Consider the following 25,285-nt stretch of genomic DNA (forward strand, 5'->3'; position numbering starts at 1 on the left):
TGGTGAAGATGGTGAGGGAGCAATAACTATGGAGCAAGAAAGCCCTTGCCCAGTCTCCCTTTGGAGCCAGTTGCAGGGATAAGCTGGCTTTAATGAGTCTTTCTGCCCCTTTTCCCCATCCTCCTCTTTTATACTGCTCCTTTCAGCAGCTGTTACCAATTTTAGCAATTTTCTTCTGGCAAATTGAAGGCTTCAGGTGACAAAGAGAGTTGGTTGTATCCTCCTGGAGAATGAGGTAGCCTAGGTCCTACTTCTGCCCACCCCTGCCTCCAGACTGGGTGGCTTGGCCCATAGGCACTTCCTCGGTGGGCATTCACAACTCTCCCTGCCTCCCACCCATGCACAAACAAGGCAGACTTCCAGCTCTATGCCCAGCTCTGAAACCCTATCTGAAAGGGACTCCACGTTATTCCTCACTTCATTCTCAGCTCATTTGTTTTCCCAGGACCACCTAGATTTTATTATTTGCATGACCCTTGGAGTGAGAACCTTTCTGGTGCTTGAAATTACAGGAAGAGCAGACACTAGGACACATACATGCATGTGTGTGTGTGTGCGCGCACACACACACACACACACACACACAGTTTGGCACAGAACTCAGAGACTAGACACCTCTATCAGCTGACCACATCCAGGGTACTTGGGCAAGGGGGATGATCTCAAGCTCCCTAGTCAATCCATTTAGGTGAAAATGAAGCCAACATATGAGCACTGATGTCACGTATACCTAAAAAGCAGAAAATAAATAAATATCAGACAAGTAAAATTTTCCTGTCAGTTGTCCCTTAATATTGTTTTGTTTATCTTGTATTGCCTTCTTCAGTTATTTAAAAAAAAAAAAAAAGAGGGCTGTGGCTAAATAATTGTTCCACTTCTCTGCCTGTCAGTTTTAGTGTGGACACTGGTATTCAGCCCTGAACAAAACAAACTCAATTTCTGCCTTTGTGGAGATTACAGTCTAATGAAGGGAGAAAAAGCATAGATATGTCTACAAGTAAGGATGCAATAGCAACTGTGAAGACATAAAGAAGGGAGAATTTAAAATCTAGGGGAAGTGATGTCTTAGAAATCTCCTTCAAATTTTAGAAGGGAAGAAGGAAGGATGGGAGGAAGGAAAGAAGAGGTGGAGAGGAGAGGAAGGGAAGCATGAAGGGGAAGAATATAAAGGAAGGACCAAAAATACAAAATTTAACCTGGATGACAAATTATTACTTATACTATCATTTAGTTCTTACCTCCCCTAGTATACTTGAAACCCTCATTTTCAAATCTCCAATTTTCATAAAAAGAACCTGTTTATAAAATGCACGACATCCTCGGAGGATGTTTTATGGGATGTAGAAGCACCTTCTGTTTTATTTGTGGTTCTTTGGAATTGTGTGTTTGTTCCCTTAGGAAGCAAGATGATCTCTCCAGGAATAAAAATACAGGGGCCACGGCTTTTGTACTTCAGCCCCTTCCCCTGCCCAAGCCTGGCTTGTTTTCCTAAGCAATGGTCAGGAATGTGTGGGGCGGGGGCAGCCTCGCCGTCAGCGCCAAGCCAAGGCAGCCCCAGTCACGGTCCCAGGCTGGCCTTTCACCTCATAGCCCTCCCGGCTGCTCTTATTAAGGAGCAAAATGTTTCAATATGTTGAGCTTCGGGGGAGGGACAGAGAGAAAAATTGGGATATTGTTGCGAAGGAAATAATGAATAACCCCGCCGCCAGTCCTCATACCCCCCACGTGGGGGGATCTGGGTGAGGAGTGTGCTTTCTCTAGAACTGGAATCCTAGCAATTGCCTTTTGGTCAGAAAGCTCCAGAGACAGTTGGGGGAGGGTGGCGTCAAGAAGAGGGAGCAGGTACTAAACAAATTTTCTCAGTGTCCAGAACCAAAGCAGTTGGCGATCTAGGTACCCAAAAAAGAAAGAGGAGGGGATAGCTTGAGAAATGGACCAGTTCTCAGAGGTGCACAAAGCCAGCAGTTTTGTTCTTACAAATTGACACGCCTCCATCTCTATTCTGACCTGTCCTCTGATTCCCTCTCCCCCACCTCCAAGTTCATCTGTTTGTTCTGGGCAGGGGCCTGGCGAGCAGTTCCCAGTTACAGGAAACTCAGAAGAGGCATGTGCAAGAGTGTGAAAACCAGCAAGACCTGGTCTGCTTTGTGAGGAATGGCCCCAGGACTGGGCAACTGAAAGAGTGAATGGGAACTTGGACTCAGACACCTGAGCTGATTCAAGACCAGGTCTACAAGTGGGAGTGAAGAAATAAGCAATATCTCACATTTCAAAACCCCCACAAATCTGAGGACCCAGAACTGACTTGTTAGCAAGAGTGTTTTTAAATGTGTGTTTATAAATTAAACCCCCTAACAGGCTGTTTCTCTGACATTTGCAATCCACTTTGCTCTTCGAGATGCTGCCTAGAGGAAGGTGGGTCAGAGGAGGTAAACTCCTGGGAGGAATAGATACAGGGAAGGAGTGACATTTAAGTAGGAAACACTTAAAGGCCTGAAAAATAAAATATTTCCCTCATGTTGTTTAGGTATGAGGAATCATTTGCATAGCAATAATTTGAAACTAAATAATCACCTTAAAGAAGGCCTGGGTTCCTATGGCTCCCCTGTGCTTAACAGAGCAGTCTTTACCTTTATGATATTTACGATGTGTGCATATGGTTTCCACTGTGCCTGGACACTTCCTAGTAACACAGGAGGCTTCTGGAAAAGCAGCTGAGGGCGGATAGGTGGCTGTCTATAAAACAATTCATCAGACAGCAGTTGAAATATTGATAAGAAAACGGAAATCAAATTAAAGGACGGGAAGAGAAAAAGGAAGAGGGGGTGGAATGGAGGGAGCTGGAGGGAGGCAGCGGAGAGGAAAGCTGCAGGACGCACAAATTTAAGTGGTTCCTGCCCCCCCCCCCCAGGATGGGCAGGGGCTGCGGCCGCCCTCCTGGATGCGCAGTAAAGAAAAGTCAGACTTTGACTCCAGGCAGCCAGCAGGTTTAATTCCGCACTGCCAAGAATCCCAGCTCGGGACACAGAGAATTCGCACCAAGAGCCCAAACATCCTGGCGTTGCCGAAGTTCCTCTCCTGCTGGCTCGGCAGGAGAGGGTGTCTAAGGTGAGTGCGTCTGTGCGGGCTCTCTGGGGGCGACGCAAGGTCTCGGCGCCCCTCTCGGCCCGGACGCCTGCTCCAGAGGAAGCCAGGAAATGCGAAGTTTTCTGGGGCTCTTTCAGTCTCTCCGGGGCTTTCTTTTTCTACACCCCCCCCACCCCCACCTCCCTCTCTCTTTTGCAAACTTCACTCCAACTTTCAAAGAAAGTGGGAGGACGCTGGAGCAGGGGCGCCAGGAAAGGAAGCAGTGAATGGGGATCTAGGAGCCCCGGAGAAACGTACCTGGTCCCTGTACTCGTGTGTGTGTTGTGGCTTCAGGAGCCAAAAAGCTGGAATTTGTTAGTGGGGAGAAAAGCGCTTTATCAGAAACACATTGGCTGCCGGAGAAGCTGCACGCTGCCACGTTAAAGATGGTTTAAGAGAAGGAAGGAAGAGGACCGACCGGTGGCCAGACGCGGCGAGGCAGCGACAGGGGCGCTGCGGCACCTGGCACTCGAGAGTAGCGTGCGCCCTCCGGCCCCCAAATTCAGACCTCGGACACCGGCTCCCCCGCTATTATTATTAATGAGGCCGCGTCCTTCACGGTGCTTGCTTCGGTACGCAAACTGGTTTCCTTTGAGAAGCGGGACTCCCTGGGACAGGGGCCTCGGAGACCTCCGGAACCCGGAGCCAGTCTTCCTCCTAAGCGGCCCCTAGCAGAGAGCAGGCGGCAGCGGCAATGGCGTGTCCTGGGGGGGGGGGGGGGTAGGGGCGTTGGGCAGAAAGCCGGTGCCCGGGACCCCAAGCTTTCACCGCTGTAACTGTCCGCTTCCCGGGGCGTTGGCTCTCACTGGTGGGCACACCTACCGCGATCCTGGTCGAGTTCTCGCCTCTGACCAGGGTAGACCCTGGCGACCCCAGATGTGAACCCACCCAGGCCTCGAGGGAGGCGGGTGTCTCGGATTTAGGACCGAAGCCGTTTGCAGAACAGTAGGGAGTAGACCCAAAAGTGTGAGCTAGCTCTCAGTCTTCACCAGCCTTTGGCCTGAAGCCCAGGGCACGGGCTCAGAGGGCCCAGGGACCGGACCGCTCGGACCCTCCCTGGCTGGTCAGGCGGTTCGGAAGCCCCCAGCTCCAGCGTCCTCTCCCTTTTCATTCCCGCTCCATCACCTCCACCACCCGCCCCTCCTCACCGGTGCTCCACTCGCTGGTGACCCAAGTTTCTTCTACCCAGGTTGGTTCTGGGGACTTCCTGACCCTTCCTCACCAACCCAGAATGTTTCAGACAGTCCCCGACACGTCGTCTTACGTCAAGGTAAGACATGACAGCGTCTTTAAACAGGTAATGACTCCCCGCCGCCCACCCCCATTCCGCGGGCTTCCCGTCTGTCCCGGTTCCGAGGGAGAGGATGGTGGGAGGAAGGGGAGGTCGGCCTGCGCTCTCCGGGGCAGGTCTGGAGAGAGGCGCGCTCGGACTAGTGTGGGCGGCGGGCCCTCGGGACTCCTGGCTGAGGAGTGCCGCCTCCTCCGGAGCTGACCGGGGAGAAGGCTCCTCAGGGAAGACGACGTGGCGGCCTCCGGACCCGCCAGCCGACGCCTGGTCCCCTGAGCGTGCGCTCCCGCCCCGGCGCGCTGCGGGCTTTCCGAGTGCAGGGTCTGTGTGCGGGTGCGATGTGCGGGTGTGATGTGCGGGTGCGATGTGCGGGTGCGATGTGCGGGTGCGATGTGCGGGTGTGATGTGCGCGTGTGCGCGGGTGTGATGTGCGGGTGCGATGTGCGGGTGTGATGTGCGGGTGCGATGTGCGGGTGCGATGTGCGCGTGTGCGCGGGTGTGATGTGCGGGTGTGATGTGCGCGTGTGATGTGCGCGTGTGCGCGGGGGCGTGGATGCCACGCGCCTCTGTTCCCGGTTCGACACCCGTACCTCGTCCGAAAACCCATCTCCCCGGCCCACCCCACCCGCTCAAAGGTTCAGATTGCTCTTTGACAGCACATCGAAGCGATTTTTTTTTTCTTTTCTTTTCCACAACAGTTCCCAAGAATGTAAACAAACCCAGGCTAGACATCTGGGTTACACGTTTAATGAAAATTGGCCAGCGAGGCAAGGCCAAGGGGCTGGCGGGCGGCCCTGCCCGGGCAGGGGGCGCGGCGAGGTCCTCCGCAGCCCAGGGTAGCACCCGGGAGGGCGAGACCGGCGGGGAAGAGAGAGGGCCCGCGTGGTTCTGGAACAGCGCCGCCGCCTCTGCCAGGCCCGGCCCCGCCCCCGTCCCGGAGCCCCGCCCTCCTCCCGGAGCCCCGCCCCGTCCCGGAGCCCCGCCCTCCTCCCGGAGCCCCGCCCTCCTCCCGGAGCCCCGCCCCGAGCGGCGCCCCGCCCTCCTCCCGGAGCCCCGCCCCGAGCGGCGCCCACCCTCTAGCCTGACCCGCGGAGGATGCCCGGCCGGGGCGAGCTGAATTCAGGCCGTGTCCGCAACGGTCCGGTGCCGACTCTCGGGTCTTATCCTGGGAGCGCCAGATACGTGTCCCCCCCCTTACGTTCCTCCGAAGGGAGTTTGCTGACACACGGTAGCCGGCGTCCTCCCTCGCTCCTCCCTCCCCTCCCGGACCCCGTCTGCGGTCTGGACTCTGTCGTCCCTGTGGAAGCCGCGCTCTGGCGGCTCGGCCGGGAGGAGTGTTTAATGAGCGACGAATGATGAGAAATGAGTGAACCGATGTGTCGATAATCAGAGAACGGATGGAGGGACGAGGGCTCCCAGGAAGCGGCAGAGCACCCGCAGGCCGCAGCGCGCTCGGTTCCCCGTCTCCCTCCGACCCTCCCCACCCGCCGGAACTCGGGGCCCAGCTAGGGAGCTCTGGTGTTCGGTTCTACCCCGGGGCTGCAGCCAGGCGGGTCAGTCTCTCCGGCCCAAGGGGACCGGGGTCTGCACATCCTGGGGCCCAAAAGCTCAAGGATGACGAGTTCTAGTGGGGTGAGTGCGAGTCCAGGGCCGACCCAGGCCGAGAGTAGGCGAGGAAGCAAACCACAGGGAGTCCGGGCCGGTTCGGGAGAAGGAGGTGGGGCCCAAGAGCTGCGAGCCGCCGAAGGAACCGCTCTTCGCGGGAGCTCTTTTCAAGGGGAAAAAATGGATTTTTCAGCAGCCACAAAGTTTGTATTGTTGCACAAAGGGGTGCATTGATGACGGGGAAAGGTCTGCGTGGCAGGGACAATCTTGGGTCTGTTCCGCCGGCTCCCTGCGCCGACCAGTTGCCAGAGGGGCACAAACAGTCCCCAGCTGCCAAGGCCCTGCCGTTGGGCGTCAGGCACTCGCTCCCAGATGACTGACAAACTCAGTGGGCCAGAGGCCCAGGCCTAGGAACCAGAGGTTCCCACTGCCCCCAGGCAGCGACCCGGGTCTGAGAACCCACGGAGTGTTTGGGAGAAGAGAGCTGAGCGTGGGTGTGAGGATGGGAAGGCAAGAGGCAAAGGAGGAGAGGGAATGCCGGAGACCCTGCAGTAAGTGAACTCTGGCGGCATCATGCAGGTAGCCCTCGCCTTTGGAGGGCCCTGTTCTGAGCATTGTATCTATACTGATAGGTTTGATATTGATAACAACCCTGGGAGGGAGTCCAGTTTGCAAGTGAAAAACTGAGGCACTGAGATGTTAATGTAACATAGTTTGTAAGAGGCACAGTAATGAGAGCAAAGTTGTGATGACTTTCGGGCAAGTTCTAAACATTAATTTCCTCTTTACAATAGCCCTTTAAGGTAGGTCCTATTATAACGCCAGTGTACAGACGAGGGCACTGAGGCACACAGAGGTTAAGGAACGTGTTCTAGGCCACAGAGCTGGTAAATGCAGAGGTAGAATTCGAACCCAAGGAGTTGGATCTCCCAGTGGGAACGTTCAATCAGGACCTTCCTTACACTTTTAAAGAAAGAGTAGAGGACACCGGAGACTCATGGAGAAATCCTAGCAGTACACCCGCGGTGCCAGCACTGTGCAAAGCACTTGATAATCCCCAGCGCAGGTCACTCTCTGGAGGTCCCTTTCCTGCCCCACAAGAGACCGGCAGGGTCCTCCACTTTCCCTTTTTACAAGTCTTCCAGACCCCTTGCTCTTGCTCCCCCCAACAAACCAGCCTTCGGGTTCGCCCTCTGCTGCCTTCTGGGGGGACACCCTCCCACACACCCATGGAAAGGACGCTGGTAATCCCAGAATGTTCACAGAGACCGGCCCAGGGGCAGCATCTGGCCGGCAGGTCCTGAAGCGGAGTTTCAAGGACAGAGGTCTGGTACTTAGAATGAATGCTGTTTGGGGCGGCTGGGAGGCAAGACAGACGGAGACTGGAGAGACTGAGAGTCCCCTCCCCACCAAGGTCCCCATCTAGACGCCGCCGCTGAGTGAGGGTCCCGGCCTCTGGCTGGTCTCCACCTCTTGTCAGCTTGCGCTCTCTGGTCAGCCTCCGACTCCCTTGGGGTTTCCTCCTCGACGCCGCGTGGTCTGGGGACCCGGCCCCGGAGCGCTGGGGCTCGGGCGCAGACCCCAGCCCCTCCCAGGCCCGCCCCTGGCCTCCCGCCGCCCGGCCCCCCATGTAGCTGTTTGAAACCCGCTTGGCTCTCCAGCAGGAACGAGCGCGGGGAGCGGGCAGGGCGAGCAGAGGCTCTAAATCTTCCTTCAACCCTGAGTAGATGAAGTCTAAGAAACAAATTCAAAGCAGGCGCGCCTGCAGAGCCTTCCTGCAGAATTATGCCCCGGCATTCAAGCGCATCCAGGGGCGGCTCGAGCTGCCTTGTTTGGCTAAGGTCAGACGAGACTCGAGTTCTCCAATAAAAATAAATCTCAAATTAATTATGGCCTCGAGCGAGGGGCCAGACACTTGAAGCTGCAGTTGTGCAGTCTGGAGTTTTGGCGCTCGCTCGCCCATCCCTCCCCGCCCCCCCACCCCCTGCCAGCTCGAATACCCGCGCGGCCGCTGGAAGGGAGGAGGGGAGGAGGGAGGACAAAGGGGGAGGATCCGCCCGGGACGCTCGGCGGGGCGTCGCTCTGCCAGGCCCGGCAGCGCTCGGGGTTTCAAGTGACCGGATCGTCCCAGGGTCCGGAGGCACCACGGGGACCTCGCTCCGGTTGTCGCGTCCTCCTATCCCCAGCTTGGGCTGGGACCGGAGAAGCCCAGGAAGCAGCGTCTGGAAAGTCTTGACCGGGTCAAAAGGGCTGACATTGAGCGAGCCAAGACACGTTTCAGCCGCCGCTGCACTCCCGGGAGAAGCAGGACTTCCGCGTGTGCGAAAATAGTGTCAAATTCGGAAGATGCCAGAAAAGTCATCTCACCAAAATTTCAATCAAAATGCTCCAAATCCAAATGTTTCCTGAGTATCCCCCCTACCCCCCGTGCACGCTTTCTATAAATGACCCTACACTTCGAAATGTGAAGCGGTCTGTTTTGTTGGTACCCACTCCTTTCCAGTTGGTAGCTTTTGTTTCAACGGCTTTGTTGGTTGTGAGCTTCTCCTGAGTTGCAAGCCAGCGGCTGGCTGGCGGACTGGGCACCGGTGGTAGCCAGCACCAGCTCCTGGTCCGAAACCCTGCCCAGTCTGGGAAAGGGAGAGGCAGAACAGTCTCTAGCAAGCCAGAAAAGAGGGTGTGTGCAAGTGTGTGGGCTCGGGTAAGCAGTCCTTAGCCAGGCCAGAGGGAGACAGACAAGGAGGAAGCAGGAGAGAGAAAGGGAGGAAGGGGAGTGGTAAGAAGTGGGGTGAGGAGGGAGACAGAAAGGGAGAAAAGAGGGCAAGGGTTCCCCCCTTCCCAACCCTGGGACAGCTTTCATTTGTAGCAGGCCTCACCACCACAGGCTCTCTATCAATTTGTCTCAATGCAAACATTCGAAATATTCTCTTTGGCTGCTCGTGAAAACAATGTGAGCTGCCAGGATCAAACCATCTTTCCAGATGTCTGGTGGTAACCACATTAAACAGTGCAGACTTGTTTACTGTTGTGTTTGGTTAGGGCTTTTCCCCCCTTTGGGACTTAAAAAAGCAGCAGCAACGGGAGAATTGAACATCAAATCCAGAGTTACATAAGTGGGCATGCTTGCCCACCAGCATGTCCACACAGGGTGGAGAGGGCCTCCTATTCCTCCAAAGGTTGTTCAGAGTTGGAAGAAGGGTTGGTTCTCCCTTCTGGGTAGAGGACCTTGTGAGTAGACAGGAGAGCTCCATGAAGGCCATGGTAAATGGGAAAAAACATGGCACTAGAGCCAGTCCATGAGTCACAGTGGTGACAGTTATGCCTATGCCAGCCACTCGGCCCCCCCATCTTCAAAATTATGAAATTGCCATAGCTTTGGTTTTACAGGAAGAAACAGAAAGTGCTACTGAGTTCCACAGTTAATACAGGAAGGCAAGTTCTCAATTAAATCTACCTCCATATTGAGCACTCCCAGGGGTGCTAGAGATGTTGGGGTAACTGCACTGATCAATCATGTGAAAACAACCTGTCATTTACCAGGCTGAACACAAGGTAGAAAGAGAAACCTAGCCAAGGTTATTTTGTTGTTGGGTTTTTGTGTTTGTTTTTTTGCCACAGAGGAACCCTTTCAAGTTCTGGAAGGAGCCTGTGTAGAAAGGGACAGTGGGGCTGGTGTGGGGTGGCCATTAATGGCTTCAGTGTCTGCCCAGCACCAGGAAAAGGGTCTCGGGATGGTGGTGGAGTCCCTTCTGCCCGAAAGAGGGACAGTGTGGCTGGGGTGCCAGGTTTCTGGTCTTGTCCCGGTGGGAAGTGGTCTCCCTGCACCCTCCTGAAAGCCCTGTTGTCGTTTGAAGGTCGGCAGAGTCTGGGCTGAAAAGGAAACAATTTGGGGTTTGAAAGGATGTAATTCATTCTTCCTTTCCCTTTAACCTCTTTCCTCTCTGGAAAGCATGTGGAAACTCTGAAGGGAAGAGTGAGAGGGCGGGTGGCTGGACCGAGGGGAGGAAAGGGTTAAACCTGATTTCTTTTAATTGAACTCCAGAACTGGTGGCCCCAGGCAAAGGGGGGGGGACTGACCCCGCTAGCGGTAACCAGATGTGGCGGTCCCAGGGGAGCCCCGGAGCAGACCCCTGGATTGAGAAGCAGACAGGAGGTGGGAGGGGGTCGGCCCGGCCCCCATTCCACCCCTACCCCCCCAGCCTACTCCCCCATACACACAGCGAGTCTCAATTGCTGGCAGGCAGCACCCGCCACTTCAGGTCTGGTCACGTTCAGACCCTTGTCTGTATTCGAACCCAAAATTGGAGCTGAATTGATGAGACTAATTTCGAGAGGGGGTGGGGGGTGGGAGGGTGGGAGGCGAGAGAGCTCTCGGGCTCAATTGCTCCTGAAGAAATAAAGAATTAATAAGTCACCTTTTTCGCCGCTGTGGACACCCTTTTGAAACTTTTTTCTTTTCGATTCACTCGGATCTCCTCTGGATTTTTTTTCCTCCTTCTCTGGGTGGACTCTTAAATAAAAGTGAAAAAGTCCAAAGCGTGGTCTGGAGAGCGTGGACAAGGTAATCTGCTTTGGAGGTCGGGGAGACGAGAGACCGAACGCGCCCGGGGGGTCCCCTCGCCGCCCCCGGACTCCTGAGGCCGCCCCAACAGAAGCGCTTGCCCGCACTGCTGGGGGGCCGCGGGCCCCCGGAAGGCGAGGGTCGGCCAGGCGAGCAGAGGTGGGCCGGCCTCACTCCGGGTGGCGATGTATCCCGGAGCACTGGCCCCGGGGTCGCCCCAGGGGAAAGGTCTGTGTCTGGGCCGCGATGTTGGGTGCTGCAGTCTGGAGACCTGCTGAGCAGCCTGGAGGGAATGTCCCGCCAGAGTGCAGGTTTCCTGGGGCCCGGGGGGCGTTGCGTCGGTGACTTTGGCCTGAGCGCTAAAGCTTGGGCCGTCGGGTCCGGGTTAGCGCCGGGGTTTGACCCTAGAGGGCGCGGTTAGGTGGCCTAGGGTGTCCCGGACCCCGCCCTCGGCGGCTGACGGGAGCTCTCCAGGAGCAGGAGGTGGCAGCGCGCCTCTGGAAGGGTTCTGCTCTGCTAACAATGCGCTGGGTGCGGAGTCCGCGCCTCGGACGGCCCGCCTCGCTCCGGAGCCGCCCGGAGTCCGCGTGGCTGTGTGGGTGAGCCGCTCCGGGAGTCGGCCGCCACCCGGCAGCCCAGTGTCGAGTGGAAAAATTCCCATTGGATGCATTTTGTAATGGTTGGTTTGCTTCGGTCTGCGTCCGGATCTTCCCGGGCAGTCGGCTCCAGCTTATCCCAAGCCCGACTAAACTCTCCCGCCCGAGTCAACTCTTTCGCCTCCCCCCACCCCCCAAAAAAAGTTTGACTCCGGCTGGAAAAAGCATTAATGAACGTATCTGTGGGAAGAAACGGAAAGTGAATGAGTCAGGAGGGCCACCTTGGGCCAACGGCCCCGGGAAAAGGAAGGAGGCCAAAGGCGTTTGGGTTTGGACTTTGGGGGGGTACTGGGGGGATACAGGCTGCGGGAGTCAGGGCGCGGGCGCCAGGCGCGGACCCGGGCATTGTTCCCAGCGCGTTCTTATCTCTCAGGAGCAAGTATCCTGTGCGCGCTGTGCATGGATGTATCTGGGCATCTCCGCGTATATTTATATAGCGTGTGTGATGCGAAAAGCAGGAGCCGTGCAGGAGGGGGGGTTGCAGTGGGTGTGGGGGGAGGGAGGACGGAGGAGAGCAGAGAGAGGAGAGCGCTAGACGAGAGAGAGAGAGAGAGAGAGAGAGAGAGAGAGATAGGACTTCCTCCCGATTCGCAAAGTGAAGTCACTTCCCAAAATTAGTTAAAAAAAGTTTCATCCGGTTAACTGTCTCTTTTTCAATCCACTACAACAACAAACGTGCACCGGGGAGCGCGGGCTGGGCGCTCGCAGGGGGCACGCAGGGAGGGCCCAGGGCGCCGCGGAGGCCGCGCCCGGCTGATCCGAAGGGGTTGCGAGGTCAGGCTGTAACCGGGTCAATGTGTGGAATATTGGGGGGCTCGGCTGCAGACTTGGCCCAATGGACGGGACTATTAAGGTAAGAGACCGGCGGCGAGCGCGGCGCGGCGGGGCCAGGCGGGGCGGCGGGCGCTGGGGTCCCGGAAGACGTGGCCACTCTCTGTTGCTTCCGCGCCCGGCTTCACTCCGTCTCCTCCCGGGCGCCGGTGGCAAGGCTCACTAACGGGGCTCCCCTCCCGGCTCCCCGCCGAGGGCGGTCCCCCCGCACCCCAGCCCCCAAGCGGGGCCAGCCCCCCCCCCGGCGCTGCCACCCCGCTGCGAGGTGGGGCTCTCGAGGTGCGGGGGGGTCTCGAGCGCAGATCCGAGCCGGGGCCGGTGTCTCGGGTCCAGCAGTCCCGCCGGCAGGCGGGGTGCCCCGGCCGGCGCTGGGTACCGTCTGCGGCCGGCTTCCCCGCGCCCGAGGCTGGAGGCGCTGGGGGCGGACGCTGCAGCCGCCACAGCTCGCGTCCTTGCCGGGTGGGCCCCGGGGCGGCGCGGGGATGGTGGCAGGAGGGTCGGGGTGCGAGTGAGTGTCTGTGGGCTGTCTGAGCGCGCTCCTCCAAAGGGAGCCCTGTTTACATGTCAGCGCGGGCTGCTTTCCCTTCCTCTCCGTATTTATGTTGCTGGTTCTCGACGCTCGGAGCCGGCGGCTCCTGGGACTAACGGGCCGACCTCGCCGCTTCCCCCGCCGGGGCAGGAGGTCCCTCTGCTGCCTGGGTCCGCGCGGCGCCTCGGGCTCGGCGCCTGTCCCGGGGAAGGGGTCCCGGGGTCTTTTCTCGAACAGGCTTCCGTGCCTTTCAGAGCCGTTCGCCCTCAGGTGGCGGGCCAAACCCTGCCCCCCAGCCCTACTCTCACCCACACCCCAAGTCTGGGTTAGGGTGCAAAGTGCAGCCCAGAGGGACAGCTGAGGGTCTGGGCTTCGTGTCCGACCTCAGAAGGGCTCGCTGCTCTCTCCCTCCAGAAGGGGAAGTGGGGCTAGGAGCAGAGAGAAGGGGCACCCCCTAACGCGTCTGGAGCCAGGGGAATGAATGGGACTGGGAGTCGACTGGGCTGCGAGGCAGTTGTGCAACACCAAGAAGGAGTCAGTCTGGAAAAACTATCAGGCTGGTGAGGTGAGCACTGGCAGAGCCCGCCATTCCCCCAGAACCCAGAGGATCAACTTCACGCTCACGGCTGAGTAAGAGAAAGCTAAGATGTTGGGCTTAGAGAATTCAAGAGATTTTTATCATTTGGGTGGGGTAGTGGTTTTTATTTTCTAAGTTTTTTTTTTTTTTTTCTGAAAATTTGAAATATGCTGACTTAGGTAAAAGACACCAACAGAAGGAACTTGAAAATCTGGAGATGAGATAACTGATTGTGATGGGTTCTAGGGTGCTTATGTGAGTGGAGGTTCTTCAAGTTGAAAGTGTGTGGGTGAGGAGTGAGGGGATTCCAATAGGGAGGATGCAGTGGTCACTGGACGTTATATGCTTATTTTTCTTCATACTGGTGTTTGTACGCAAGTGTCTCTGTATCTCTGGTGTAGCAATAAGATGCTCCACTCTAGAAAACTCTCCCTTATGAAGACACTTACCGCTCACCCAGAAAGTGCCCCTCTGATCTGGAAGAGTGTAAGGTGCTCTGGGGTCTTAATGTGGACACTCTAAAGAGAAGTGAAGCAATTTCTTCTCCACGATGCTCAGACCTCTAACACAGGCCCAGAGCAAAGGGAGGAAGCTGTGGTCTGTACCCAGGATGTGCTAATCTCTTTAGATACACACACTAGGATTGGCATGGCAGGCAGTGAGAACAGGCTTAGACCAAGACACTGGCTCTTTGTGCCAACGATGCGAGTGAAGGTCTTCTCTTCCATGTGGGTTGTGGAAGCCTGCGAGTCCCTCCAAACCCTCCACAAGAGCACCTTGGTCTCTCATCTAGGTGACTTGACTGTGCAGACCCACCCACAGAGCAGTGGCTTTTCAAGCTATCTTCAGCCCCTTAAATTCTGAAGGATTGAGTCTTTAAGTGTATACTTTGCAATTTAAATTGTATGAAAGCCACAATTTCCTGTTTACATGGGACCTTTGGATCTTGGGGTTTCTGGACCCCACTCTCACGGTGGTTTAAACACTGTTCTTGGAGAGGAGAGTGGACAAGAAGAGGTCAGTAACTCCTGCTCTCTGTGTGACTGCGCAGTTCATTAAGTCTGTTTGAGTTTCAAAATCTTTGAAAAAATGAAACATTGGGATTGAACTGAATTACTTCTATAATAGTATCTTTCCCCCTCCTCTATATTCCTAAAATATTATGGTCATGTGCTCTTGCAAGAACATGTACGACATGTCTATATTGACAAAGGTCTAAGAGATCTATATATTTAGAGAGAGAGCTTATATATCATATCTAATCTGCAGACACAAATCCAGAATGGGTGTTTCCAGTTTGAATGGCCCTGAAAAACCAACTTTGAGTAATTCTGGGATGTGATTTTTATGCACGTGAATACTTTTTCCTCAGATATAAAGCATGTCTCTCTTTCAAAATGCCTGTCAGTCTCAGCACTGAGGAGGTATTTTGTCCAAGATGCCAGCGAAGTCTGGATTTCTTCGCAAAAGCACTGTATGTTGTGCATAATTCCATTTGATTTCAAAATCTCAGTCTTACTGCCCTTGTTATAGTAAGTCCTTTTGTACCATGTTTTCTTCTCATTTCCAAGAATGTCTCCTGGGAAGGCTCTGAGCATCATTTGGGAGCACTAAAGTTTGTGGGGGCCATTCTACTTGTTTCTGCCTCAGACAGTTAACCTCCAGTATTAAACAACACCCCTACCCCGCCCCTGCTCCCCACAGTGATAATATCAGTATAGTGTTGAAAAGCACATGATACTGTTTGCTGCTCTAAGAAATGACCTGGTTTCAAAAAACTGCATCTTGGTTCTAAGCAGTCTTCAATCAAGTTTAATTATTTCATCCGTGGAAGCTTGATTCAATGCCCATGGTGCCATCAAAGATGGCAAAACAATCAGAGAAGATGCAGACATGGTGAACAAAATAGGAAAATGAACAGCAGACTTGGAATCAGGAAACCTGAGTTCATTCTCAGCTCTGCTACTTAGTTGCTGATTGCCCTACAACAAGGCACTTAGCTCCTTGAGTCTCTGTTTCCTCATCTATGAAATGAGGCATAGGTCACAGTAAGGATTAAATAAAGCCTGTGCCTTAGTTACATGCCAATTGGTTGGATTTCTCTTTGGGGATAGGTTTGATTGGTCAGAAAATTAGAGCATAGGTCTGGATTTACCATAATACATGTTTCATTAATTTAACAAATATTAACTATGCGTTTCTTATGTTCCAAGGCTCAAAACTCATTTTTTCTGTGTTGAGAATAAAACAGAGGTCAAAACCCTGCTGGAATTGACACTCCGGTAGAGGTGACAGACAAGTAAGTAATTCTGTGTCCAAAGGTGACATATCTTCTGATGAAGAGTAGCGAGTTAGGGGATGAGAGATGCTATAGCTGTATCAGCCAGGGTGGTTGGGGAAGATGTTTTGAACAAAGCCCGATTGAGGACTTTGTTTTTAGTTTTCTTCCTTTACCTCAGGAAAGTACAGCACCACACAGCCAGCAAATAATGGGAGAGTAAAATAGGAAGAAAAAGTGGAGATTAAAATTGGGTTCTGCAAACCCGCAGAGAGTTCGGTGCCAGACAGGCCCAGGAAGGTAGCTCATCACTGATGGGGCAGTGCTCTCCAGAAGGGCAGCTTCTGAATGGTACCAGAGGGAAAGCAGCAGAGAAAGGAACGCTTGGGAGCAGACTTGACTTCTGTCTTTAAAAAGGGATGCTGCCTTCGTTTGAAGAGGGAACAACCCATGCACATACTTTTACCTTCTTACATGGCTCTAGGTCCTTGATTCATTTATCTGTCCCCTTCACCAAGCAGAATTGCCTCCCTCAGGTAATTACCAATGGCAGTTTTGTAATGTTTGGGTTTATTTTTTTGAATAATTTCTACAAAAAAAAAAGCTTCCCTCTGCTTCTGCTATTCAAAGTTAAGTTTACAGGTTTGCAGATATAGAGATTATTTAGCTTGATATTCTCATGTTATAGGTGGGAAAACTAAGGCCCAGAGTTATTTAATGAATTAGTCAAGATCACTCAGATAACTGAGTCAGGGTGAGAATTCAGGGTTCCTAACAGACACTAGTGTTATTTCCACTCTATCATGAAGATTTCATTCACTTTCATTAGATTATTATGAATTATAGAATCCTGGAGGCAGTGTGATTGTGTGTGTGTGTGCGCGCGCGCATGTGCGCATACACACATAAGAGGGAGAGACAAAAAGAGACTGGGACAGAAGGCCTTTTAAAAATTACCAGGAATTTGGGACTTTGTAATAAACATACTTCTATTATTTAATGAAAAATGTATTACTACCATCTTGAATTATTTCCATACTTTAAAAATATTTCAAATTTTCAGATAAGATTTTTATATAACTGTTTTTTAAAAGAATCATTCTCTTCTTGTAGACAACAAAGGTCTCCACTACAAGGAAACAACAAAAAAATATAGTAATAGTAATTTACTAAAATAGCCAATAGGCTCTTTTACAGATCAAGAGCAAGAGGGCTGAATTTTTATTTCAATGCTTTTAATACATGAATATTTGACTACATAAATATAAAATGTTCAGATGCACGTAGAACATATCTTATGGATGCACCTTTCAGGTTGTGTAGTAAGTAGGTATTGTATGACAACCACATTAAATATGATTTCAATGTCTTTTGTTTGGGGTCAATCAGTTAACCCCAAACTGGTCGGGTTTACCAGTTTAACCCCAACCTATTTTCTAGAAATGTAACATTGGTCTTATATGTTAATACTGAGTTGTCCCAGGAAAAGAATTTGGAAAAGATTTTTATAATAATGAAACATTAGGCAGAATGGACTGAGGCCTTTATTGACTTCCAAAAATATGCTTCAATTGTAAGTCAGCACTCAGGCCATCGGCTAGTGCTTGTCGTCTTTGAGAGAAAACTCATTCTATGGGAAGTTTGGTAGGTAGATTTTCAAATTAGCAACCAACTACCTAGGGTTAGAATTGGGAAGCTGCTACTTTCATTCATTCTAGACAACCAGCTACATTAGGAAGGCATAGAATAACGTTTTTGTTTTGTTTTGCTTTGAATAACATGACTTTCTATTTTTGGCTTGTACTTAAAACAGTCTTTCTAAGTGTATTTTTTTTGCTTGTTGTTTTGTGACAAATCAAGGAGGTTAAGGACATTGGCCACTATGTACATGCACACACACACACACACACCATCTCACAAAATCCTCAACCAACCATAGTAACATTTTTTGTAATCTCAGGGCTGTGCAGGTGTCTTTTTCTCTGCAGAAGACCACACCCTGTTTCATTTTCTGTTGCTTTTATGATTTACATCTATATATTTCTATCCCATTCATGTGTTAATTCATCAGGGGTGGTATTACTAAGCGATACCATTCTAATTCTCCTACAAACCTGACAGACCTAGTATCAGTAGCCTGTGTACTTTGAGATGTTTCCCCAGAGGCAATGGGTGGGGTTTGTCTATTCTCACATTGTCACCCTTAGGGCCAATATTTTGGAATTTTGACAGTATATACTATCTATGGAATAACCCTTTTCTATGCAAGCTAGCTGGCCTTATGGGACTCTGTAACAGCTTCATTGACATCATAAACTGATGTCATCCATATTAATACAAGTCAATAACCATTCAAGTTATTAAGGTCTATTGCATGACTGTTATACAGGCTATAAAGATACAGTGTTGATGGCAAAAAGTTTGCTGTCTTAGAGACATAGCGGGAAGATAAGCCATGTGTGTGTGCAGAGTGGAATGCAATAAGTGTTATGTTAACCTGGAGAAAGGAAAGAGCAATTTCAAATGGACAAACAGAGAAAGACCTGATAACAATAGTTATTTATATTCAGGTGACCAACTTTTTTACAATAAAAAGGAGGGCAAAAATAACTTGAAGAAAACAATATTGTAAATAAAAGAAACATTTTATTAATTGCAACAATACACTATAATACGATAAATGCGTAATAAAAACATTTGTAATATTTTATATTGTAATTATGCTTACATGCCCATTAATTTTTAATAATAATTGTAAGAAAAAAGTATTCATTTAGATACAAATACATCACATCACATGCAATGGTTTGACTCTGCATCGATCGAATATGGGCATTTACAGATTAGTCTTCCAATATCAAAAAGGAGGACATGTAGGAGGGCACTTTTCGAGGGAGGACGAAACTTACAAAAGAAGGACTGTCCTCCCTAAAGGAGGATGATTGGTCACCTTATTTATATAGTCCCTTCTGTTTACAAGGGCCTTCCACATACAGTCTTGCATTTAATTCTCACACTAGCACTTTGGAAAGTACTATTGTTACATTACCATTTTATATGGGAGAAATTAAAGTTCAGAGCGGTCAGGTAACTTGCCTAAGATGACAAATAATAAGTGATATAGTTGGATTTTAAGCCAAATGTTTCTGATTCTGGAATACTTGCTTTTTCTTCACATAATCCATACTGCTCCTTGGCATTGGTGGATAGGTGGACCTGAATGGTGGCATTGAGGGGTGGGTAGGACTTACACAAGAAGAATTGGTTCAAGGTCTTTCTAGGAAAGTGAAATACTTTGATGTGTGTTTTGGGGGTGGATTCATATCAAGGAGAAAATAGGAATGGAAAGATTGGATGGGACTGTTATGGAGAACTTTAAATACCATAACAAAGAATTTGGGTTTTATAAAATACACACACAAAAAAGGAATCATAAAATTTCTAATAGATTGTTGATCTACAGAGCTATCCACATCTCTTAGGAACTGAATCCTTCCTGTTCTCATCCCTGTCTTCAGGCACTGGAGATGGGAGAGGCCCCATCACTTATCAGAGGCCACAAGCAATGAGTAGCAGACAGAATTAAACAATCAGTGAGAAGTTCAGGCAATCAGCCAATGCTATCTGATGTCTTTAAATATTATATATATCAGGGGAGGGAAGAGGAGCTCTGTTTCACCAGACCCCCCCAAAAGGTGGTTATCCATTAAACCCTTTAAATGTCTCCTGTGGAGTGTTTTGGAGCTCTCCCCACAAGCTGTCTTTTCAATTGGGCCATTGCTCCTGGGATGCAACATCAGTTCTTTTTGAGACTGAGTCAGCAAGAAGGAAAGGTTGTTTCCCTAGGACTCAACCAAATTTCTGTGGAATTAAGACAGATCTGACATACTTTCACAGGTTAGCTGGGTCTCTCACCTCACATAAAATCATCAACATTTCATCCAAGCAAACTGAACAGTCAAAGAGTTATCACCGTTGTCAAAGTAGGATCAGAGATGAACTGTTTCGGTGCGTTTTCAGGTAATTCCAATTAACGTCACAGCAGCTTCAAAATTGTTTATACCTACAATGAATCAAAATGCTGAAATATTTAAGACAGTTCCCATCTTTGAAGAACAATGTGCCCACCATTTAGTTCATGATCAAAATCCCAGAATATGTAATTTCTCAAGCTACCTCCAAGAAAATGCAAACCTGGAAACCAAAATGCCTTCCCAGCAGTGGGGCCTGCTTTCTCAGACAGTACTACGTGTCCAAGGTAATGAAAGACCTAATGTCACATCTCTGCACACATGCTGAGGCCAGAATTACAGGTGCCATGGGAGCTTTAACCCAGCATTTCTAGACACGTGTGGGTTTCACATGTCTACTGAAATCTAACAGTTCAGTAGCAGAGTGTTAGTTCTGAATGTATGCGTATTCATTGATTTTATGTGCAAAGGAGTCTGAGAGTGAATGATTCTGTGATATTGTTCATGTAACAGTGATTTGAAAACAGTTTAATATAAAATTACTTAGCATGTGAGTTGTTTTTAAGGTAATGCTCTTACAACCTATATAAATGCATATATTTAGGTTGAAATTTTTATGCCTGTTGAGTCATTTTGTCTTTAGGCATGTATCATGTGATTCATACTCATTCATTTATTCATTCAACCAAAAGTTGAATAAGACTGCCAGACATAATGCTGAACAAAACTCTGCATAAATGAGCAAGAACAAGATGCCTATATCATGATTTCTTCCAGGCTTCTAGAGAACAGAGGTTTCTCCACTTTTTGATTTTAAGCTCTGACAATTAGCAATTCCAAAAGCAGCAATACTGGCTGGGGGAAATCTTTGTATGTGGCTTTTTATTACATGGAAATTCAGGCACATTTTCCCCAACATGACACCTAGCTTATAATTTCCTCTGCTCCTTCACTCTTGACAATACTAGTTTATTGTTTGGATCTCTTTTGGAAACTGAGGTATGGCAAGGGAACTTCTTTTATTATTATTCTCCCCTTCTCAGTTTAGTTCCTCTATTTATACATTAACAGAGAGAAAAATATTATAAGTAAAGTGAAAAGATAAACGAACACCCGAGAAGGAATATTTCTCATACATAAAACAAAGGGCAGATGCCTTAGTGTACAAAGACTACTTACAAATCAGTAAGAAAAACACAGGTCACGTCACAGAAAAATAGGCGAAAATGTTATGCATACACAATGCTAGAAAAAGAAATGCAAATGGCAATAAACATATGAAAAGACTTTCAATTCTGCGCATAAAGTTATTTAAATAAAACAGTGAAATGTGAATATTGATTGCCTATGAAGATAACAAAGATTAGAACAACTTAATCATGCTTCATGTTAGAGTAAGGCATATGTCCCTCTCTTACCCAACTGGGGGGTGGGGGGCTAACTTGGTATAGTCATCGTGGAGGGCAGTTTGGAAATATCTATTGAGATGTTAAATGCTGATACAAATGTGTTAGGAATTTCCATTCTAAAAATTTATCTTGCAGACATATTCCCACAGATACCAAAGATATATATATACAAGATGTTTATTATATAGTGTTGTTTGTAAGGGCAAAAACTGGAAAGAATCTAAATGTTTATTAAGGGGATTAGATCAACAGATTCCAGAAGTTTCATTCAACTGTTATATGGAATAAAAGCAATTGTCTGTATACACTGATTAAGAAAGTCCTCCAAGATTTATTACTATATGGGGGGGGGGGGAAGCAAGCTATAACAAGTGACTGGTGGTGGTGCAGGGGATAGAATATTGACCTGGGATGTTGAGGTCTCAGCTTCAAAACCCTGAGTTCACTGGCTTGAGCACAGTCTCATCAGTCTTGAGCACAGGGGTCATTGGCTTGAGTGTGAGATTATTGACATGAGCCCATGGTCGCTGACTGGTGCCCAAAGGTAGCTGGCTTGAGTCCAAGGTGGCTGGCTGGGCCCTCCAGTCAAGGCACAACTAAGGTGCTGCAACTACAAGTTGATGCTTCTCATCTCTCTCCTTTACTGTCTGTTTGTGTCTCTCCCCCCAACCCCCATCTCTGACTCTCTCTCAAAAAAAAGTGTGCTCTCATTTCTATACAAACAATTTGAAGATACACACACACACACATATATATATATATATGATTACTTATGCATAGGTAATTTCAGGAAGGATAAACAAGAGCTATTAATAGTTATTGCTTCTGGGCAAGGAGAACTAGACTTTTACTTTTCACAGTACAGGGGTCCTCAGGTTATGACAGTCTCGACATATGATGTTTCAAGTTTACGATGCTCACTCCCATAAAAACTTTTAAAAAATTGAGATTGTGAGTATTTTGTCTTACAGACTATGTGGGCGAACTAGTTTGATTGCATGGGGTAATAGGATACACAGTAAGGTGGCATATGCCTGAGGGAGTTGGGTCCCCCAGCACGCTTACCTAAGACATTTTGGACTGTTAAAAGAAGTAGTGTTCCATTCGTGTTAGGGTGTGTTCCAACCTACACTAAAATTCGGGTTATGTCACTGTCTTAGGAATGGAACTGTGTCATAACCCAAGGACCCTTCTATAAACTTATGTAGCACTTGATTTTTTAAAAATCGCTAAATATATTACTTTTACAAAAAAAAAAATCTGATGTAACAAATAAAGAGAGACTATTAGAAATAGACTAGTGAAAAATGGACTGGAAATCATTGTTCTAGTCCAAACCTGCTGACTTCAGAGACATTTGGATCTCATTTTGTAGTAAATACCGAGAAAACTTGTCCAGGCGGAGACCTGGCGACCTAAACTCTAGTCCCAGATCCCTCCACCCAGATAAGCTGTGTGATTTTAGGCAAATCACTTCTCTTCTTCAGTATTCATGTAGGATGTCTCATGTTCAAGATTTTCTCGTGTGTGAAATGAAGGTATGATTTCAAAATTTGCTTTCAGCCTCCATGTTTATAAGACTCTGATTCCAAGCAGGCTTTGGAAACATTTCTTATTTGGGGGTTATGGCTGAGTGAACCTCTCACAAAAGTTCTACCTGAGCCCAGGCTGCCCTGGACAATCCTGGCCTGAATTATAGAGTGGTCTATCCAGGGCGGGCACAGGCTGGGACTCTTAGGAGGTGCTCTGTGAGTTTCTGTGAGCGAGTTGTTTTTATTACCAAGTGACACTGGAGCTGGGGTAATCTGCATTAGTGCCAACTAGGAATAGGGCTTGACGCTGCTTTGGGTCTGAGACTCTTTTCCAAAATTCGGTCTCATTTAAAACCCAAAACACACTTGGCCCCAAGCACCTTTCTCCTGGACTTTTAAAAATCCTGTTTAATTGAAGGGAAATTGAATTCGTCTGGTTTTGCTTCATTTACACTTAACTTAAAAAAAATAAAAACAATATTTTTGAGGACCTATTTGATGTCCATGAAGAATTTTGAGCCTCTTAATGAGTTTTTTGGATGGGTTTTTTTTTTTTTCTTATTCTTAAAACAGGAAGTGGTGCTATGCTATGGGCAGACACAGTCAACCCTGAAAGGCCCAGTACAGTCTGAAACTTTATCACCAACCATTTTGCATGAGCTCCGCTGGCCCTAGAGAAGGGACTTCTATCCCTGCTCCTCACCTAAGAGCAAGAGACTCACCTTCCATCTAAGGGAGAAAAACAATGAGCAGGAGCAAGCAAGGTCCCAAGAAGAAAACGAAAAAACTATTTCTCTAGATCTTACTTTATGTCAATACTGTTTTAACCTTTGCAGACATACTCATAGTTGATCCCTGTAACAATGCTACAGTGTCTGAATTTATTTTCCTTTAGAGAGGTGAAGTAACTTACCCAAGGTCATTCAGGAAGAAAGTGGAAAAACCATGGTTTGAACGTAATCCATAGAGCTTAGCCGTGGTGATACATTGCACATGGACACACCACACATCCATGAAGTTTGGCTCCAAATCTCACCCACCTATTGAGGGCTGTATACATTTTGTGGTTATGTGTTTTGACCTCTAGTTTAACAGACCCCCCTCCCCCCACTCATGGTCTGCACTGCTCAGGTTCATGGCACTGCTCGGTCTCTGCCGTCCTTTATCAAGAAGGCCTCATCCCTGTTGTTCCTGGGTAAGAGAGGCTGCCTGACTTGTTAGCAGGTGCACTGGACAACAGGCACTGGAGGAGGAAGCCAACAGGTTCTGTTTCATCGTAATGTGCTAACAGATGATAAAGAGAAAAAGATTCATAGCTCAGGGATCAGCAGTTTCTTTGACTTGACAATGTTGCCTCCTGGACCCTCCTACTTCTTTCTTTTTTTCCTCTTGCTCTAACTCTTGTTCTATTTTCTATTCTTTTCCCCTTGTACACACACACACACACAATACACACACAATACACACTTTAAAAAAAACAGACGGGGAGAGTTCTAAAAAAACACGGAAAGGAATGTTTTGTAAGGCTAAAAGGAAACCATCGAGGAAGGCTGACTTCAGGCTCCAGTTTCTCCTGAATAGCACTTGTTATTTCAAGGCTGATTGACTTATAACTGCATCCACAGCCACCTCGCATCAGTTCCTTTTATCAGCCCAAGTGAGACTTCCTGTGGACTGGCAGCTTCCTGATGTATTTCCTTTTTCCTTTGGCAGAACAAAGAAAACCATAGCTCCAAGGATCTTTAGGACCAAACATAATTTAGCCCTGAAGAACCTATTATTTTAAAATGTTCATTCTCCATGCACAGGGCCAACTGCTTGCCTTTGCATTTTTCTACAACATTGTGTACAGCACCATGATGGACTCTATGTGCAATTATCAGGGGCCAAGAGCCACTCGAACTCATCCTAGTGGTAGTTTGATTTCATTTAGAGGGAAAATTAACCCACTCTCCCCACAAATACTGTATGAGCAAACTTCCCCACCCCACTCCACACACATTAACACTTTTAAGAGTTATATGTTACAGCTTTCTACATAGCTTTTACTCTTGTTACCCTAATTCAACATAACAGGTCTGCAAAAAAACCCTTTTAGAGATTTCGACCTATCCGTGTTTAGAGTTCTAACTCTAGAAATATACATAGAAGGAAATAGCTTCAACGTATATTTAAAGGGTCATTAACAACTGAAGAAGAATTTCCAGAAATTGGGATGAGAGTGTTGCTTTCTCCTTTGGCTTACAGTATGCTATATCACTTCTTACCACTTGGCATCGCCACCTACTCTGCACATTGTCTCTAAGAGAACTTCACACGTAATCCAGGGTAATGAAAGAACACCATTGAGAGAGCTGTTAGTATCTCTGTTGTGTCTCCCAAAGCGAATATCACAAGTTGCTAACTTATACAGAATGTAAGAGATGATTGTACAGGAGAGATAACTGAGGCTTTAAGATGTGCTATGTCTAAAGATAAGAGCTGGTCAAGAGACACAAGAAGCAGGACTCAGGTACTCATGTACCCCTAACAGCGCATTGTGCAATAAGGGTATTTTCAGGAGCAAAGATATCAAGACCTATTGAATCCATAGGCATTCACGCTTTCTTTGTTCTCCGGTCTTGTTGGTCTTGTTTCCTGACCATTGTCATAATACTCCTGGGGAACTGAAGATGGCAATTTCCATAGGAACCACCAAGGCACCTAGCTGGAAACTGAAATGTAGCTCCCCTGGCAAGAGATGTACATATTTCTGAGACAAGACTGATAATTTATCTTGTTTAATTCATACTGATTTCATTTAACCCAATCCTCAGTGTAATCATCTCTAGATGAAAATGGGTTGAAAGGGTTTTCTCAAAAAGGGAAAGAACTTGGAAGCCACATGGCATGAAGGGAGTGAGTGAGGGTGGGTGTGGGCAC

General features: G+C 48.9%; 1 protein-coding gene across 1 annotated transcript in view; it reads left to right on the forward strand.

Moving 5' to 3' along the window:
* The first annotated feature begins 11,750 nt into the window (after positions 1 to 11,750).
* Positions 11,751 to 25,285, forward strand: part of FLI1 (Fli-1 proto-oncogene, ETS transcription factor) — a 120,505-nt gene continuing 106,970 nt past the window's right edge. The window contains exon 1 of the mRNA XM_066365215.1: positions 11,751 to 12,089. Within this exon, the coding sequence (XP_066221312.1) occupies positions 12,072 to 12,089 (18 nt within the window). The 5' untranslated portion in view covers positions 11,751 to 12,071. The remainder of the gene's footprint in view (positions 12,090 to 25,285) is intronic.

The sequence above is a fragment of the Saccopteryx leptura genome, chromosome 2 (genome assembly GCF_036850995.1).
Source record: "Saccopteryx leptura isolate mSacLep1 chromosome 2, mSacLep1_pri_phased_curated, whole genome shotgun sequence".
NCBI lineage: Eukaryota > Metazoa > Chordata > Mammalia > Chiroptera > Emballonuridae > Saccopteryx > Saccopteryx leptura.